This window comes from Fusarium keratoplasticum, chromosome 3 (genome assembly GCF_025433545.1).
Source record: "Fusarium keratoplasticum isolate Fu6.1 chromosome 3, whole genome shotgun sequence".
NCBI classification, from domain to species: Eukaryota; Fungi; Ascomycota; class Sordariomycetes; order Hypocreales; family Nectriaceae; genus Fusarium; species Fusarium keratoplasticum.
Window position 1 is genome coordinate 5,633,287 of NC_070531.1, and position 17,130 is coordinate 5,650,416.

General features: G+C 51.6%; 4 protein-coding genes and 1 pseudogene across 5 annotated transcripts, besides 1 other annotated feature; 1 reads left to right on the top strand and 4 right to left on the bottom strand.

Annotated features, from left to right (window-relative positions):
- Positions 1 to 1,032: 1,032 nt before the first annotated feature.
- Positions 1,033 to 2,812, bottom strand: NCS57_00506200 (annotated as a pseudogene). The gene is made up of 2 exons: positions 2,277 to 2,812; positions 1,033 to 2,218 (listed from the first exon to the last, which is right to left on the bottom strand).
- Positions 1,033 to 2,812: a sequence feature.
- Positions 2,813 to 4,208: 1,396 nt separating this feature from the next.
- Positions 4,209 to 5,890, bottom strand: NCS57_00506300 (uncharacterized protein; the record flags this gene model as incomplete). Its single annotated transcript, XM_053055002.1, has 3 exons — positions 4,209 to 4,351; positions 4,416 to 5,503; positions 5,559 to 5,890. 3 exons carry the CDS (start codon positions 5,888 to 5,890, stop codon positions 4,209 to 4,211), a joined length of 1,563 nt encoding a protein of 520 aa, XP_052917162.1.
- A 523-nt stretch (positions 5,891 to 6,413) lies between these two features.
- Positions 6,414 to 7,595, top strand: NCS57_00506400 (NmrA domain-containing protein; the record flags this gene model as incomplete). The annotated part of the gene is made up of 4 exons (XM_053055003.1): positions 6,414 to 6,671; positions 6,729 to 6,882; positions 6,939 to 7,274; positions 7,342 to 7,595. The coding sequence occupies 4 exons, from the start codon at positions 6,414 to 6,416 to the stop codon at positions 7,593 to 7,595; spliced, it is 1,002 nt and encodes a 333-aa protein (XP_052917163.1).
- Positions 7,596 to 8,054: 459 nt separating this feature from the next.
- Positions 8,055 to 8,432, bottom strand: NCS57_00506500 (uncharacterized protein; the record flags this gene model as incomplete). The annotated part of the gene is made up of 1 exon (XM_053055004.1): positions 8,055 to 8,432. One exon carries the CDS (start codon positions 8,430 to 8,432, stop codon positions 8,055 to 8,057), a length of 378 nt encoding a protein of 125 aa, XP_052917164.1.
- Positions 8,433 to 13,792: 5,360 nt separating this feature from the next.
- Positions 13,793 to 14,558, bottom strand: NCS57_00506600 (uncharacterized protein; the record flags this gene model as incomplete). The annotated part of the gene is made up of 4 exons (XM_053055005.1): positions 13,793 to 13,960; positions 14,010 to 14,209; positions 14,267 to 14,327; positions 14,385 to 14,558. 4 exons carry the CDS (start codon positions 14,556 to 14,558, stop codon positions 13,793 to 13,795), a joined length of 603 nt encoding a protein of 200 aa, XP_052917165.1.
- Between the last annotated feature and the right edge of the window lie 2,572 nt (positions 14,559 to 17,130).

Genomic DNA, 17,130 nt, shown 5'->3' on the forward strand with positions numbered 1-17,130 from the left:
AGGGGCATGACTCGTGAAAAAGGCTCAGGCCTGTACTAATTGAGGCCCGTGATAGCAGGATAGACCAAATACAGAAGATTGTCGTATTCAAAATGCAGATCGCACAGTCCGCGTCTGGAGAACCCTGGGTGATCGGCACGATCACTGTGAATACCCTGGATGATCGACATTATCGCAGGTTGGATGACATTCCCAAATCCTTGTTAGTTGGATAACAGGCTACTGGCGTCGCACCATGCATGGTGCCAAGGCGTCGGGGTCGAGGTTTTCACTTCCGGTCGGCAGGATAGCCGGCAGGATAAGGCAGCAGACGGCTTCATCTGAATGAGGTTTCGCTGCCGATGAATGAGCCGTTAGGGAGGAACCTAGATTTACGGTCTTGCGAAACCTTCAAGCTATGATGCCCAACTAGACGCAGGCTTCACCATCGCATATATGAGCCCGGGTATAGAAGGATAAAGCTTAACAGTAGCCCTGAAACGAGGGGCGTAAAAGGTTCTTATGCCAGAAATAAGGGGAAAAGTCCAATCACTGCAGCAGCTCCGGCTTAATATAACGCCCGAGTAATGTTAGCGTGGTTCGGCAGATGTTCCTGACGAAGAATAAAGTTTAATTGATGTGGGGGATTGCTTGGCTGCGCAGAGCCATGAATCATGTCCCAAGCTACAGCTCATGTAACTAACTGCTTTTGAAAGTCTGTCCGAAGGGGGCCCAACGGTAAGTCAATTAGTTACCTAGCTATTGAGAGTCTGCCCAAAGGTGTTACGGTATTTCCGTAATAGGAAGGTGTCAGCCGAAGGTTATGTCAGGTTGAAGTTATCTCTGTTGCAAGGCTGCCTAGGCGTCAACTGCCGACCCAAGGTCAAGGTCAGGCCCAACTGGTCATGGCCCAGCCAATCAGGACCAGTTCGGACTTCTCTTCTGGGCCTCAGCTGGTAGGATAGGCTGGCCACATTCTTCTCATTTGGCAACCAACCACCTTTGAGAGACTGTACCAATTGTACAGCGCTGGATATCTGTCATCCCGTCCAACTACTGTGACTCAACCTCCCTATTTCTAATCCGTCCCATCTTCTCGCGCAACTCCGCAAAAAGCGACTTTGGTAGGTCAGGGAGGCTCGCCTCATAGGCGTCGATCCCAGGGCGTAGCCATACCAGATCCACCTCGTTCGGCTTGACAACCTTTGATCGAAAACAGGCCTTCCACCCAAGGTACGTGATGGGTGCCAGAATGATCATGGTGTACTTGGTCAAGAACGAATCTGCCGCAAAATTTCCAGGAAGAAAGACCGTGTAGCCCTGACAAAGGGCAATGATAACGAGCGCGATCAATGCAATCCAGGCGGAATATGGTTGGAACCAGCCACAGTAAGGAAGAGTCTTGCGGTCAATGCCCTGTGCCTTGCAAGCGCTGTGGAAGCGGATGTACGTGATAGAAATGATGATGAAGTTGATGAGTCCGCCGCTGCTCAGCAAATTGATGAGCCAATCGAGAACCTTGGAGCCCGAGTTTGAGACCTGAAGGAACGAGAGCAGTGAAAAGAGAAGAGTGACGCCAAGGCAATAATAGGGAACACCGCGGCTGTCGCAGCGGGCGAGGAACTTTGGCGCTTGACCCTCCAGTGCCATGCTATAGAGGTTTCGGGTCGCACAGAATACGTAGGTATTTCCGGCAGAAAAGATGCTCGTAAGTAGCAGGGCATTGATGATATGAGGCAGAACGTCGATGTTCAGATTGCTCATAGCGATGACATAGGGGGAAGCTGATGCGGTCCCGGCGCCCGAGGCGGTTCCTTCGACAAAGGCAGTCAACTGGGGATCATTGGAAGGGAGAATGATGCCGACACAGAGGGCTCCGCCGATGAAAAAGGCGGCGAATCGCCAGTAAACCGTTTTGAAGGCGTTCTTGATGTAGACCCGGGGTCGTTTGGCCTCGGCGGCGATCATAGAAATATACTCGGGGCCAACAATCACCAGCATGCCCAGCCAGATGGCAGCTAGGAATCCCTCGAAGCGGCCAAGGTCACCAGTCGTGATCCATTCGGCAAAGGGGCCGGGCTTGCTCCAATATCGGAACCCGTAAGCATCGTGCTGGGGATTTCCTCCAACCATGGTAACAAAGGTGAAGCAGTATAGGATCGCAATGAGGAGGACCTTGCCGCTAGAGAGCCAAAATTCTGCCTCTCCATAGTAGCGGACCGCAGTAACGTTGATAATACTGATCGAGGGTCAGTATCTTTAGCCGCGTTTTCAGTGTGTGTATCAACAATTCTTACGCATAGGCGGCAATGCAAGCAGCACAAACCGCTGCGACCGGAATATCATCCCTCCAATACCCAAGCACAACGTTGACGGCAGTAATCTCGAACGGGATGGATATGGCCTGATAGCAGAAAAAGTTAAAACCAGCCGAGAAGCCGAGGGCGTCGTCCACCCATTTGCCGGCCATACGGACGAAGCCACCGCTGACGGGCATAAGGGTACACATCTCGGCCATGGAATTGTTGACGAGGCCTATGATGCAAGAATAGAAGGTAAAGGCGAGAAGGAGGCCAACTGGACCGGCTTTGAACAAAGCTCCACCAATACTGACGAAGAGGCCAGTGCCAATAGAACCACCGATGGCAAACAGTTGGATCTGGCGGTTTCCGACGCGGCGGTGCAAGCCACCGTTGTCTTCTTGCACCTGACCGGACTGGACATCTTCATTGTCGAAGGTGGTGACCTTCTTCTCGGGATCCGAGGTACTCATGATAGCATGTCTAGGTGGAGGAATCGAGAAGGGTAAGAGGTGGTGGGAGAGGGCGATGAGCTACATGAAGAGCCATTGACCAAGTAAGATCATATATATCTTGTTTGCAAGCTCGCCAAGATATCGTTGAGGGATATCGCCAGTGGTAGCAAATAGCCTTCTGTTGTAAAGTAGTGCTACTAAATCATGCTTATCCACGCCCGCGTGTTCGAGATACTCGCCTCTCGTCTCAAAAAGGAAAAAACGGTCTCCTAAACCACGGTCCCTTGCTGCGGTGGCCCCGCCTTTGATGATGGTGCGCTGGTTAGGCACCATGAGAGCTCCGTTAGCCTGGATGATGGCAACCAGCCCTTAAAGCATGATTTGTGGACTAGTGTACGGCCGAGGCTCGTCCCAGCCTCAAGGAATATGCAGGTTACCCCAGGATTTGTTGAATCGGCTCATGCACGACAAAGTAAAGATGCTGGGGAAGCCCTGTCCCCCGGGATGTGACGCACCATGACCGGAGGCTGAGCTCGCGGGGCATCTTGGCTTGACAACTTGGGAGACCGCCTCCCGTGAATACAAAACACTGTCTCCCCCCTAAATAGGACCATGAAATATCAATCCTGTGCTCTGACGCTGCACCAGTGCTGTATACACCGCCTGGTACTGACCGTACATGTTCTTTATCAGCAACCACGCTCAGTTCCCCTGTTACCTGAACCGTGCTCTTATCTTGAGTGAGTAGCGAGAGTGCGATACGTAAACACTGGGTCGGTCTCCGCTCCGCCGTCTCGCCCCGATTAGCTGAATGTCACGAAATTTCCTAATCGGGACAATAGCCGGAAACACCCCGTGAGCTACCAGATCTGGGCACGTTAACTACGCAAGGCCAAGGCAGGCATGATTCCGGGTCCGAGATAGACTCTATGCCTAAATCGCCCCTCGTAGATTTGATCCAACCTCGGTACATCCTATTTCACTCTTTACGCCCCAGGTTTCGTCGGAGATACGCAACATGCTCGGTCGTTTGGATAGTCAGGTTGTTGGAAGTCAAGCGATGGCCCTAGAACTTTACGCGTGAACAAAGCCAGGGTGTGGCCATTGCCTATTACCTATTGCATAGCATGATGAGTTGATGTGAGCTACGTGAGACATGGTCTTAGACGCCAGGTCTTCAGTGTGGGTTGGGAAAAGAGCCCTGATAGATTGGACTGTCTCGGTTGGAAATGCCCGTTGTTCAACCTGCAGCAGCCAGACACCATGGCCTGAAAGATGAAACACGCATGTGTGTCGAGTATAAAATAGATTCAAAAAAAAAAAAACAGTTTTACATATCTATCCAAAATGACACTATGCCTGGAGTTGCACCATATCAAACAGCCGTTTGTTGATCCTGCTTCCGTTGCCGATACGAACCAGCATATGTGGGCATGAAAACCCCAAACAGCCTTTCAGTTTTATGCCCTTCCGTTTATTCCTTAACACGAGTGAACTTGATCTCCAGGCGGTGGCCGGCGGGACCCGCGAGGTACGCGTCTTCAAGCTCCATGCTTCCATGGTCATGCAACGAGGTCGTATAGTTGGTGTATACACTTCCAACAACATTTTTCATAGCTTTGACTCGATGTTAGCATCCACAAAGGGTTCATGGGGACCGGGCCTCTGATGATTCACTCACAAAAGTATGCGAAATTGCTTCCGATGCACATTCTGCCGCCACTCCCAAACGCCCAAAACCAACGACGCATTTGGCTCAGCTGCTCAGAAGACGAGTCAATCCACCTCTCAGGCTTCCACTCGTCGGGCTCTGGGAAGATCTCGGGTGTACGGTGAAGCGAGTACGCGTAGCATTGGACTGTAGTGCCGACCGGGATACCATCGTAGCCCCCAAGGGAGCAGGGTTTTGGTACACGACGGGGCTGGCCACCTGGAACAGACGGGTACAGGCGCAGAGATTCCAGAATCACGGCTTCAAGCAGCGGCAACTTGTCGAGGGCTTTGGGCTCAGGGAGCACCAGTTCCTTGCCATCGGGAGGAGGGAAATACAGCGGAGGGTCAAGCGTGAGAAGCTCTTGTCGAAGTTTCGCTTGTAGTTGGGGCCTCTGGGACAGCTCGTAGAAACAGTATGTCAACGTGTTTCCACTGGTCTCGTGTGCTGCCGAATTGTGCGCAAACATGTCGCTGGCAATGTCCAGTCGCTGTGGATATTGGCGAGATTCGGCATGGGTGTTGCTCATGGCTTTGAGGGCGAGGGACATGACGACGGGCTTGTCTTCATCCTTCAGCTTGTCTTCTCCTTGAGCCAAGAGCTCTTGCGCCTTGTCGCACTTTTCAAGGTTCCATTGTTCGATGTCGTGAAAGCCACTGTCGACCTTTTTGGGGATGATGCCAAGCAACTTGAGCCAACTGTTGAGTCGTGGGAACTCGTACTGCCAGAAGGTGTATGGAGCTGCAGCGAAGAATCCGTCCAGGTATAACCGTCTTTCCTTTTCGTCCTCAATCAAGTTACTGCTCAGCTTGCTTCCAAACTGCCAAGTGACAAATGAGTCCATCGAGTACGAGTAGAAGAGCTCGAGCACTTCAAGAGCCTCGTTTCGCTTTGCCGCGGCGTCGACTTTGGGCAACAGCCTGCCGAACAGGATCTTCTTCATCGAAGCTTGGCTTGTGGCATCGGCAAGGATGAAGGACTTGGAAAAGGTACCGGAAATGATTCGTTTGCGGGCCGAGTGCGTGGCATTGTCTTCAAAGGTAAAGATATTGTGAGTACTGAGGAGGATCAAGGTTAGCGCAGGAACTCGAGCGTAGTCAAGAGGGACCATACCCGTAGTTGGCGAAGCCCCGCCAGTAGAACTCGGTCTTGGGGAATCCTCCTAGGTAAATCTGCTTCAAGCCTCCCTCGAAGCAATTGAGACTGACCAGGCCTGGTGAAAGTCGCAGGGCCTTGCCCTTGGCCATATGGTTCTTGTAGACGAGTCCGTTTTCCCGATGGGTGAGCTTCGCCCACCAGAGCCAGAAGGGCGCAACATGACAACTCCAATGCGGTGCTGGTATCTTGGCAAGTGGTGACAGAAACGCGGGCTTGATGATTCTTTCGTACACGATGACCAGTAGGACCAAGGCTGCGGCCACGGCCGGTATGTTGAGTGAAGTCATCGGTGGTGCCAGTCTCGAGTCGTTGAAGCGGCCAAACTCGTTCCAACGTTGTTTGGGATGAAGCCAAGGTCGAGTACCGAGATGTAAAGGAGGCTGAGAGAGTAATAATCGAGGACGACATCTGTATAGCAACTCCCAAGCTCTTTAACTCCCAATGAGTAGATGAGCTGCAGTCTTCGCCTAAGAGCCCAAAGAGGCAAGTGGGGTGTGCGGAGAAGAGATTGACGCTGGCTTCGCAGCAAGAAGGAATTCTTGCTCGGACAGATTACCTACATCCATAGCATTATTTCAAGTAAGTCGATTCGAGTCTGGAAGGGAAAATCGGCTTCTTTTTCCTTGTCGGGAAATTCTAGAAGTAGGCGACTTAGTCCCGGTTTCACTGACAGAAGAAAGCATCCTCCCACGCGCCCCATCCAGACATAAAACACACCTCACCAGCTCCCTCCAGAGCACACCTGTTGCACTCATCGCCAACGCTCCTAAAAAGGAAAACAACGACAGTCGCCATTTCGGGCAGAACAGTATGGCTACTAGCACTCGCAAAATCATCGCCGTCGTGGGCGGGACGGGTAACCTAGGAAGCTCGGTGGCACGATCGCTTCACGATAACCCCGACTTCCATGTCAGAGTCTTGTCTCGTGATCCCACCACTGCAAAGGCACAGGTTCTGGCCAAGAACGGCATTGAAGTCGTCAAGTGCGACAATTGGAAGGCAGATGACTTGCAGCAAGCCTTTACTGGCTGCTGGGGGGTCTTCATCAACATCGATTCGGATGCTCCGGTATAGTCCCCAAGTAGCCCATGCCAATGTTGAACGAGACTGCTAACATGAGAATAGAACTTCAAGAACAGGATCGGCCCCTCCGAGTTTGAAATGGGCAAAATCATCATAGATGCAGCGGTCAAGCCTGGTGTGAAGCATGCAGTGCACGCGTCGCTCCCAGCGGCGTCTAAGCTGACAAACGGCAAGGTTCCTGTTCTCGCCTTTGATGGTAAGTGACTGTTTTAAATGCATCGAAGTGTCCAGTTAACAAAACATTTCCAATAGATAAAGCAGCCATCTCAGAGTACCTTCTTGAACCAGGCAGGTTTGAGACCGCCTCGATACTCAGCGCAGGCTGGTTTTTGGAGAATGCCTTTGACCCCAAGTACACGGCCGCATTTGGAGGCTTTGCAACGATACCAGATGCCGAAGGATTTCTGACATATCGCGTGCCTGCAATGGGCAACGACCCTGAGTCTGTTCCGTGGCTGGCAGTAGCCGACGACTACGGCGACTTTGTCCATGGCGTATTTCTAGACCCCGAGAGATGGAACCGTCAATACATTCACGGAGTTTCGGAGTCTGCGTCTTTCGCCGAGCTGACGGCCAAGTTCCAAAAGCGTGAGAATCTGTCATTACCTGCGCACAAAGTTGATGGCCGTGAGTTGCTAATTGTTTCCTTCAACAGTGACTGGCAAGCCAGCCCGACATGTGGAGATTCCCAAAGGAGGGTTGACTGCGACAACGGCTTCCAAGACGACTGAAGTGAATGGACTTTTTGACTTGATGCAAGAAATCAAGGGAAACTTCTTCAATGGCATCCCGACAAAGTCGGAGGATGCTCGCGTTCTCAAGGAGAATGCTTCCAAAGCTCGTCGATCCGATGGAGTGAAGGCTCGACCCATGACCATAGAAGAGTTCTTTACAAAGTATGCGAAATGAGGGTATATTATGGCTGTCTTGTAAATATAACTACCAGTTGAATGGAAAGTTTCGGTTCTTGACTGCTGCATCTTGGTGCTACAACGCTGAACAAATAGCAAACGTATCTTGGCTGAGCTGAATGGAGCGCACAACATTGAGACAGAGCTCTACATGGCACTCCCATCTTTACGGCGGCTTGTTCGAATAGGTTCAATACGGCCAAATCAATTATTGCTTCTAATGACGAGACCGTTAGCCACAATTATTGCTGTCTTCAATGACGAGTCCGCAGGAGACCGTCAGCCACAATAGCAAAAGACACAGTTATCAATACATGACGACATCAGAACCCAATACTGTAAAACACCGGAATGGTCAACTCATAAGAAGGCGCGTTGATTCATCTTCCACTGGCTCCTATATACGATAGAGCGCTCGTCCTGCCCAGACCATCCTCCCGTCACAATGAGTGCGCCCTCAGATAAGCGTCACCGGGTTGCTATCAATAAAGACAGCCACATTTGCGAAATCCGGTCCAAACTCAAAGTCAACCGTAGTTCCCTTCTTCAGATATATAAATTGCCCTTTGGTCAAGGTGAATGTCTCCCCCCCGTGGATTGCCAGCTTGATCCACCCCTCGGTTACGTAGAAGAACTCGTCACACGGGTAGGTGAGCGTTGCTGTCCCTGTTTCTTTGGCAGCTCCCGCGACAATCTTGCCGTCTGCTGAGCGATACAGAACTGACTTGGAACCGGCATATTCGGGGAAGGGCTCCCAGGGGAATGAGTTCCATGTGCCGTAGGGGACATCCGCTGGAGAGTCGGAGCCTTGGCTGTTGGGTACAGAGGGAGGCATGGCAATAGATGGCGATGTTTGCTGAAATGTAATGCGAGTTTTGCGGGAAAAAGGAGAGATGTTTTGGGTTCAATGGACGGACTGAGGTTGTTGTCGAGGGTTCATATGAAGACAGCTTCCCTCAAGGCTAGATAAGGTACAGGAACAGCATGAGGGCATAAACAGCGAGCTCGGGAGCGGTCTTTCATGACTTCGCCAATAAGCTGAATTTGGCAAAGTGTCTGCTGCAGCTGAGGACTGCCATCTTTTCCCCAATTCAAGATTGCCGATGTGCAGGGTTGGGAACTCTCTCCCGTTAGTGACACTTTGGCGTCGCGTATCCTCCGCATTCGGCAACCGGCGCTAATGTGACTCGACTCGGTCTCCAGATCCGCCTAGGCCCAATCACGATGCCTTGTCGCATCGGCTGATAGACTATGTCACCTTTTTGAATCTAAATTGTCATGACTCACTTCATATTTTCTGTGGTCCCGTGATATCGTTAAACCGAGCGCGTCTCACGGGCAGTAGCAAGAGTCGGAAATGGGGTTGAAAGGGCCGGGGTCAGAATACCCGACCCACAAGTTGGGTCTGAGCTTAACCAATCGGACCTAATCGGAGAATCTGATTGGCGCTCGGATACGCACGGTGCACTCCGATTGGTCCTGCTTCATTGGCAGCAAGACCCCAAGATCGGCCAATCGGTTCCAAGCGGCGGAGTTGATCCTGTTAGATCCGCATTTTCTCGTGCACTGGACCTCGTGGGGTCTCATGCGGGGCCAACGCTACCCTGAAGTTCCAGCACCAAGTCCCGGTTCCAAATTGAATGAGCCGAAATAGTGATTCCACACGCCATAATAATATAATTCTTCTTCTATTGCCTTGTATGGGGTATTAGCTAAGTAGAGGCGAGTTGGGTCTTGTTTTTCTAAGCAGCCTCAAAGCCAAGGAACCCTGTTTCTATTTCGTGTCGTACCGACTCAAGATATTGGTTTAGAGGCCACGCTGCCTATTCACATAGGTTTTCGTTGCTAGGGGCTCGCACAGCTCATCACGTGAATATCACTTGCCGGGCATCTGACTATAACAAAAATAGCCTGCCTTTGAATTTCTTTTCCTTATCTATCACACGCAGGCCAGCCTCATCACAGCACCAACTGAGTCATCAATTACGTCGCCAAGTGCGGCGCAAAAAAGACTGAAATAGGCATTTCTTATCGCGTAGCTTACGCCTAGTTTGCACCGTGATTGGCGCCGTAGTTGGTACCGCAATCGGCGCGCGTTGGTGAGGCTATCACGAGATGGTCTTTTAGCTGTGCGAGCTTGAGAGTGCGAAGGTTGGGGCCCCATAGGGACACGCCTAGGCGCGCCTCCACTCGCGAACGCGTAGGCGTGCAGATTATGTCAGCCCTCAATTTGGCTTAAACCCCACAGTCGCAGTTTCAGGGGCTCCGTCTGTTGCTGCCACTGCTGAACACAACTACAGTCTCCAGGAGCGGGCTTCCGCTATGGCCCAAGCAACATTTCCTGATGATGTGCTCCCGCCGGAGGGTACATACGATTCACGAGAGGCTCTACTCGCAGCTATCAACGAATGGGCAGCACCCAGAGGATACGCATTCATAACTGGGAGGTCTTCGCGATCAACTAGTGGAAGGCAGATTGTTACATACGCATGTGATCGGTGGTGTCGTCCACCTAGCGCCTCAAAAGATCGCCAGCGCAAGACTACTACACGAGGAACCAATTGTCGGTTCTCAATCATTGCGAAGGAATCCCTGGATAAGGCGACCTGGTCTTTAAGGCATCGTCCAGACAGCCGATTTTCCTTACACAACCACGAGCCAAGCTGGCACAAATCGGCTCATCCAGTCCATCGGCAGCTCTCTGATGCGGACAAGTCAACAGTCAGCCGCCTTACGAATGCCGGGGTAGCGCCAAAGGATATCAGGACTTATATCCGTCAGAACTCGAACACCATTGCAACCCAGCAAGATATCTATAATCGTATCGCAGATAGCAAACGAGAGCTGTGTGAGGGACAGAGCACTATACACGCCTTTTGCTAACCAGCTGGATAAGGAAGGGTTCTGGAACCGGATGCAGCTTGATTCAGATGACCGAATCACGGCAGTGTTATTCGCCCATCCAGAGTCATTGGCATACCTCCAGGCTTATCCAGACCTACTTTTCCTGGACTGCACATACAAGACGAACAAATATGGGATGCCACTCCTTGATATGATTGGCGTTGATGCCTGCCAGCGATCCTTCTGCATCGCCTTTGCATTCCTTAGTGGCGAGACTGAGCAGGACTACCTATGGGCCTTGGACCGGCTCAGGTCCCTGTATGAACTCTGCAATACAAGGTTTCCATCTGTTATCTTAACAGACCGCGATAAGGCTTGTATGAACGCCGCAGAGATCTGCTTTCCATCTTCAATCTCGCTGCTATGCCTATGGCACGCGAACAAGGCAGTCCTCCGCTATTGCCAGCCGACATTCGTGCGCCACCAACAAGGATCGGAGGCCTATCAGCAGGGTCTGAGCGATTGGAGTGAGTTTTTCAACCACTGGCACTCAATTATGAAGTCACCAGACGAAGAGGCCTTTGATCAGCGCGTACAAGAGCTTGAAAGGCGCTACCTACCGCAATACATTGAAGAGGTTGGCTATATCAAGGCCAATTGGCTCGATCCATACAAGGAAAAAGCTGGTGAAGGCTTGGGTTGATCAGCACCCCTCATTTTGGTAATGTAGTTACCTCGCGGGTTGAGGGTATCCATGGGCTCCTTAAGAGCCACCTCAAGAAATCTACGCTGGATCTCTTCGAGGCTTGGAGGGCTATGAAGCATGCGCTTCTTAATCAATTAGCCGAACTGCGATCCAACCAAGCGAGACAGCAAATGAGAATACCAATTGAGCTCTCTGGATCACTATATAGTGCCATACGTGGCTGGGTATCTCACGAAGCTTTACGCAAAGTTGAAGAACAGCGGAAGCTGCTCTTGAAAGAAAACCTGCCTAGTTGCACCGGCGCATTCTCTCGATCTCACGGCCTCCCCTTGCGCCCATACTCTCAAGGCTCTACAAGAACAAGGTCAAGCCCTTCGCCTAGAGCATTTTCACACGCATTGGCACCTCAATCGCCATGGTGTTCATCAGTTACTACTAGAGCCTCGGCATCGACCTGATCGAATAGCCGCCGGTTCGACTACTGGTAGACCGCAATCAAGCACCCAGAGAGAGCCAAGTGCATTCGAGGCAGTTCAGGCAACAGTACGGCCAAAGGCACAACCCAAATGCAGCAGATGCCACCAAGTAGGTCATAGAATGACTTCAAAGGCATGCCCTCAGCGATACGAGGAACTTTTGCAGTCGTCAGCATCGTCGGCGCAGGTAGGGGCAATGCCAGCGGCGTTGCCGTCGGCATTATCAGGGCAGGTACGACCAGTGCCGACGACATCTTCATCAGCACCATCTTTGCAGGCAGGGGAAGCTCTAAGACCAATGTCTTCAGGGTCATCAGGGCAGGCAAGGCCAATCAGGGATAGTGCTAGCTGCATTGTTGTTAGTATCGACGACACAGACAGTACAGTGCCGGCAGCATCATCATCAGCACCGTCGGCTCAGGCAAAGGATGGTGCCGGCACCTAGGTATGATGACCCGCGGGCTATCTATCAGAGATATGTTGCTGCTCGAGATGCCTGGTACAAGGCGCAGCCTCGTGGCAGTATTAAAACCAACCAGCAATATCGGAGGGCGCTAGGTCTACCTCTGCGGTATGACAAATCAAGCTATCAGTGGTGTCTCGATTGGAAGCAGATGGGCAAGCGCTGCGATACGCCAACTGGCTCTAGAGATTGGACTAAAGAGGAGAGTGATGGCCTACCTAGATTGGAGCAAAGCAGAAGATGACCGGGTCGAGGCTCAGGTAGCCACGGAGATGGAACGCATGCCTTTTTTCTAGTAGAAGAGGTATGTGTGATATTTGGGAGGCGGCAGCGGCAGATGGCGAGGCCCAGCAGGCTATTTATTCAGGTAGATAATCAACTATTCCTCACCGTTCGGGATCATAGGATTTTAGTACTCAGTAGTAGTAGTAGAGTTTATAGGATTTTAAGAACTACCTCAGAACTCGGAATTACAGCTGTGCGGGGTTTAAGCCAAATTGAGGGCTGACATAATCTGCACGCCTACGCGTTCGCGAGTGGAGGCGCGCCTAGGCGTGTCCCTATGGGGCCCCGCGAAGGTTAGATTGCTTATGTAATTGACTTCGGAGCTTATCTAATCTCACGTGACCATATACGTAGGAGCAGCTTTGTGAGCAGCATGACTCTTGTTCAGACTCCCAAGGTAGAACTTGGCGCTTGACTTTCGACTGTCTACGTTGGATCCAACAATCCAACTTGCTGTTATTTTGAATAGAGATCCGTCGACAAGCTGATCACAAAGGCTGCTCCGCTCCTGTTCGGCCTTAACCTCTAGATCGCTTATGGCGCCCGGGTAGGTGATCTAGTACCACGTCTCGCCGACGTCGCTGGTGACATCAGTACATTGGACTCTCAGACCCCAGGCGAGAGAGCTGGTCGATTGAATAAATCTTGGCCACATCCATACCTACTCTAAGCGCATCGGCATGAAGTACTTCAGACATTGAACCCATGGTTTCGGCGGCAAGTTTGGAGGATGTATCGACTGACTTGCTCAAGGGCTGATGCTTTCGCTGGTTCGGCCAAGGCGAACGAAAGGGATAGAATGGAAACCGACCGATCATGATGTTGCTAAGTTTGACTGAGGCTGGCGAAGAGAAACGCCGTTGTCGAATTATCTGACCCGACGAGGTTGTACGCCTGGCACCTCGCGTGCTGTAAAAATGGAGAAACACGCATGTCATATACTACGCTTATTCAATTCTGGCTGTCTTGCGAGCCGCGGGTGGGGGCTCGTCCACGTACTGGCTGGCCCATCAATTCTTGTCCATGCAATACCGAGCTCTGCCTTGTTAAAGCCGATGCGTGGTCCCGGCCGACCGGCCCCTCGTTTCGGCGCTGAATCGGGTGACTGAGGGGGGACACCAAAGCGCGAATCAGATGGCGAGGCACACATAAACGACAGGCCATATAGGATACCAAGAATATTTGGAGAAGAAACATCATCACGCGACAGATTCGACTTGGTTCTGCTTGGTCGGGGCCTGCAAGCCACTGGTGATCTCGATCCAGCACAGCTCATCTTTGTGAGTACATTGTTGGGCTAGGAATGCCACTCGCCGTCTCTCACATTCGTACTATACCTTACTTGGCTTGAAGGATTTGATGAACCTATGGATTCCAGGCTTCCCGGCTACTCCAGATTGTATGCACCCTAACGCAACCAACTAAACTACCGCGTTCTTCACCGAACCAGCCTTCCATGCCCGTGTCAGATGTCCTTCGCCTCCAGTTACTGGGTCTTGGGGCATGGGGACGTTTTTGATCAGCTGCCGCAAGTCTTCATTATCCTTCAATGGCCTATCTCCGTTCTCGGATATCCACTTGGGTGAGCCCTTTCTCGTCATCAGCTCCAGCCACGGGCATCAATGATAGAACACAAACCTCGGGAAAGAAGGACAAGTATCTGTAGCGACCCTCGTCGGAGACGTTGGAATGACCCGTCCCGGCGGGGTGAACGATAACATCGCCTTCTCTGAGCGTCAAGAGGAGCCCCAATTGACTCGAGGCCTCTGACTCAGCTGTCGCCGCCTCATCGAGCTTTCCAACTCCCATGAGTACTTCAGACGACCCAGATAGGACAGCTATGAGAAAACGTTAAGTCGCAGCCAACAGACACCTCCCCTTGGGCAGTTACAAACCGTAGCACTCATGTACGTTGGGGTGGAAGTGACGCCTGTAAACGGCTGGCCACACAATGCCCTGAAGGGAGGATTAGAAACGATCTGCCCCACAAACTTTCAGCCAATCTACACCTACAGCTCTGAGCCAGCCGTTCTTCTCAATCCATTCCTGCACGGATTCCTCTGTCCGCGGGCTGGGAAGCACGTTCCTGTAAATCAGCACCGGCATCTCGTTGTTAGGACAGTACTTGGTAGCTGGTAAGACGTACTGCTCCGGAGGAGCAATGGCGGTCATCTCTGTAGAGGCCATTGTGGACTGTGATGGCTTGTCTATCCGTTCTCAATCACGGCTTACGATAATCATGATGCTCTACAGGTGCCTCAGCCCTTGAAATACTCCCGTTCAACGTCCATGTGAGGCTGTATTGCTATTCTCTGGATATCGTGTCTTTGAGAAAGCTGCCCGAAAGGGTTCCTTCGCAGCTAGTCCCTTTTATCTGCCATACTATGACGTGCAGCAACAGCTTCAAGTGCGGGGTATTGATAGACCGCAAGGTTGGTCATACATCAGAATTACCTGGCTAGACTGATAAGAAGCCGTCGCGTAGAAGCCTAAATAGGCAAGTGCCTGATTCTTTGAGTCGTGCAGATGCGGGGTCGCGGATAGCGCTGATTGACCCCGGCCGGCATCGGCATCGGGGCTCAGCATGGAGGGGCTCATTCATGACAGTTTGCAGGCATCGATGACAATGCCTTGTTGCGACATTGCTCTGATTCTACGCCCTCAGGCCATATTTTCCCAGCATTAGAACTCATCGAACGACAATGGCTAAGTTCAGGGTCCGCTTTGCCCCTGACAAATTCACTCCCAAACAACTTCCCCAGGAGGCACTCAAGCCAAGGAAACAGGCACCACGGCGGCGGTTCTACAGATGCCGGTACCCATGCCGCGAGTGTAGGCAAAGTCGTTCGAGATGTGACGAGACGTACCCAGTCTGTCTCCGTTGCTCGCGCAAAGGCATCGTGTGTCACGCTGCTGCGAGGGAACAGCAGTGGCAGATCCATCTCCCTGCTCTTACTCTGACTTCCGGCCACCATGTCTCATCCCTCTTGCACAGCCAAAGCGACAATCAATTGTTGCAGTACTGGCTGGAAAAGACGAGCCGAATATTGGTGGCCTGCGATGATGAGAACCCGTTTGCTTATCCCATCGTCGAGCATCTGTCCACCAGCCAGTCCATGTTGCACATCATCAAGAGCATCAGCTCGGCGCACCAGCACTTTTTCCATCCAGGCCAGGTCCACGATAGTCTCGAGCAAAGGATAAAGGCCATCGAGGCTCTCCGAGGAGAGCTGAGCATGGGCTCTCAACAACTTCACACTCTTTTCCTCTCCATCTACCTACTCGGCATATCGTCATCCTTCCTCGACCATAAGTTGCAAGACTTTGGTCATGAACACTTAGAGGCGGCAAGAACAGTCATAAATCTCATACTGGCCGAGGAAGCGTCTCGCAAGCATCCATTGACGCGTCTCGTCGTCGGCACCTTTGTGTACTGGGACATGTCTTGCGCGTTCTTGAGCCAGACCTCCAGCAATCCTATACACAATTTTGAGGGGCCTCTCTACACCTTCATTGCTGATGAGATGGCTGGGTTCTTACACCCCACTACCGGGCCCTGCACTGGACTGTTCTATATTCTCTGCACGTTAGGGAGATACATTCGCCATGTCATATCGGGTGCTATTCGAGATTCTGACCTGGAGGTCATCCTCGAGGTGAAGCTCCTAGCGTGGGAATTTCCCGACCCTGACCCTCCCACTATGTGGGTTCAAACAGCTGAAGCTTTTCGTAAACATGGCTTGATCATGCTTTGCCGCTTCTGCTATCCGCAAGGCTTGGCCCTATGGGAAGCCTGGACCAATACCGAAGAACAATGTGTAGATCGAAAGATCGATCAACTGACCCAACAATACGCAGTTGACATTATGGCTTCCCTTTCTGCCATACCTCTCACCTCAACGTACCTGGCTCTCCAACCCATACCCCTATTGACGGCCGGAGCAGAGTTGACGGTAGAGGACAGTCATCTCCGAAACGAGAGCAAGTCTAGGTTGCTCGCCCTGTATAGTTGTAGTAGGATCCCAGCAAATCTAGTAGCAGCGAATTTGTTGGATAGACTTTGGCAACTCAGGATGGAGGGGGGTAGTGTAACTTGGCCGGAACTTCTGATTCAGGACAATATGAAACTGCGTATTGGTTGAGTTCTAGCGAATAATTTGTCACAATAATTACGAATGCGCCAGTCGATCAAACTCGGGTTTCTCTTAGTTCTTTCTAACCTGGGGTTCGATTCTAGTGACTGCTAGTCCTGTGCATTGTGGCAGGGTTTTCAACCAACTGCACGGTACCAGCCAATCAGCTCGTAAATATTACTGCGCTGAGCCATGATAAATGAGTAGGATCGCCTCGAATGAGCCGGGAAGGGAAAGGGATTCTTGACCTAAGATGGCGCGTGCATGTGACTCCCACTTCTACGCTGAACGGTTGCCGCATAGTAAGATAAGGCAGCGAGACTTGCCTTTCTTGGTCAATCGGAGACGAACCCCACATGTATTGGCCTAGAATGCTCCTTTTGCCAGATCCTGATGTGATTCGGTGCGTCCTCCTTTCCGTCTTGCTGGCGCACGTTGCGTTATGGTGCCGCGAAGTGTTCCATTTTGGTAACGGCCCAAGATGGGACTATCACAGGCGAAGACCAGAACAAGGCTAATATGACATGCTGAGAGCCTCAAAAATTTATAAAAGCTGGACTTGAGGATGGAGACCATCTTGCATTCAACTCGGTCAATACAAGCTCATCTTCATCACGACGGCAACC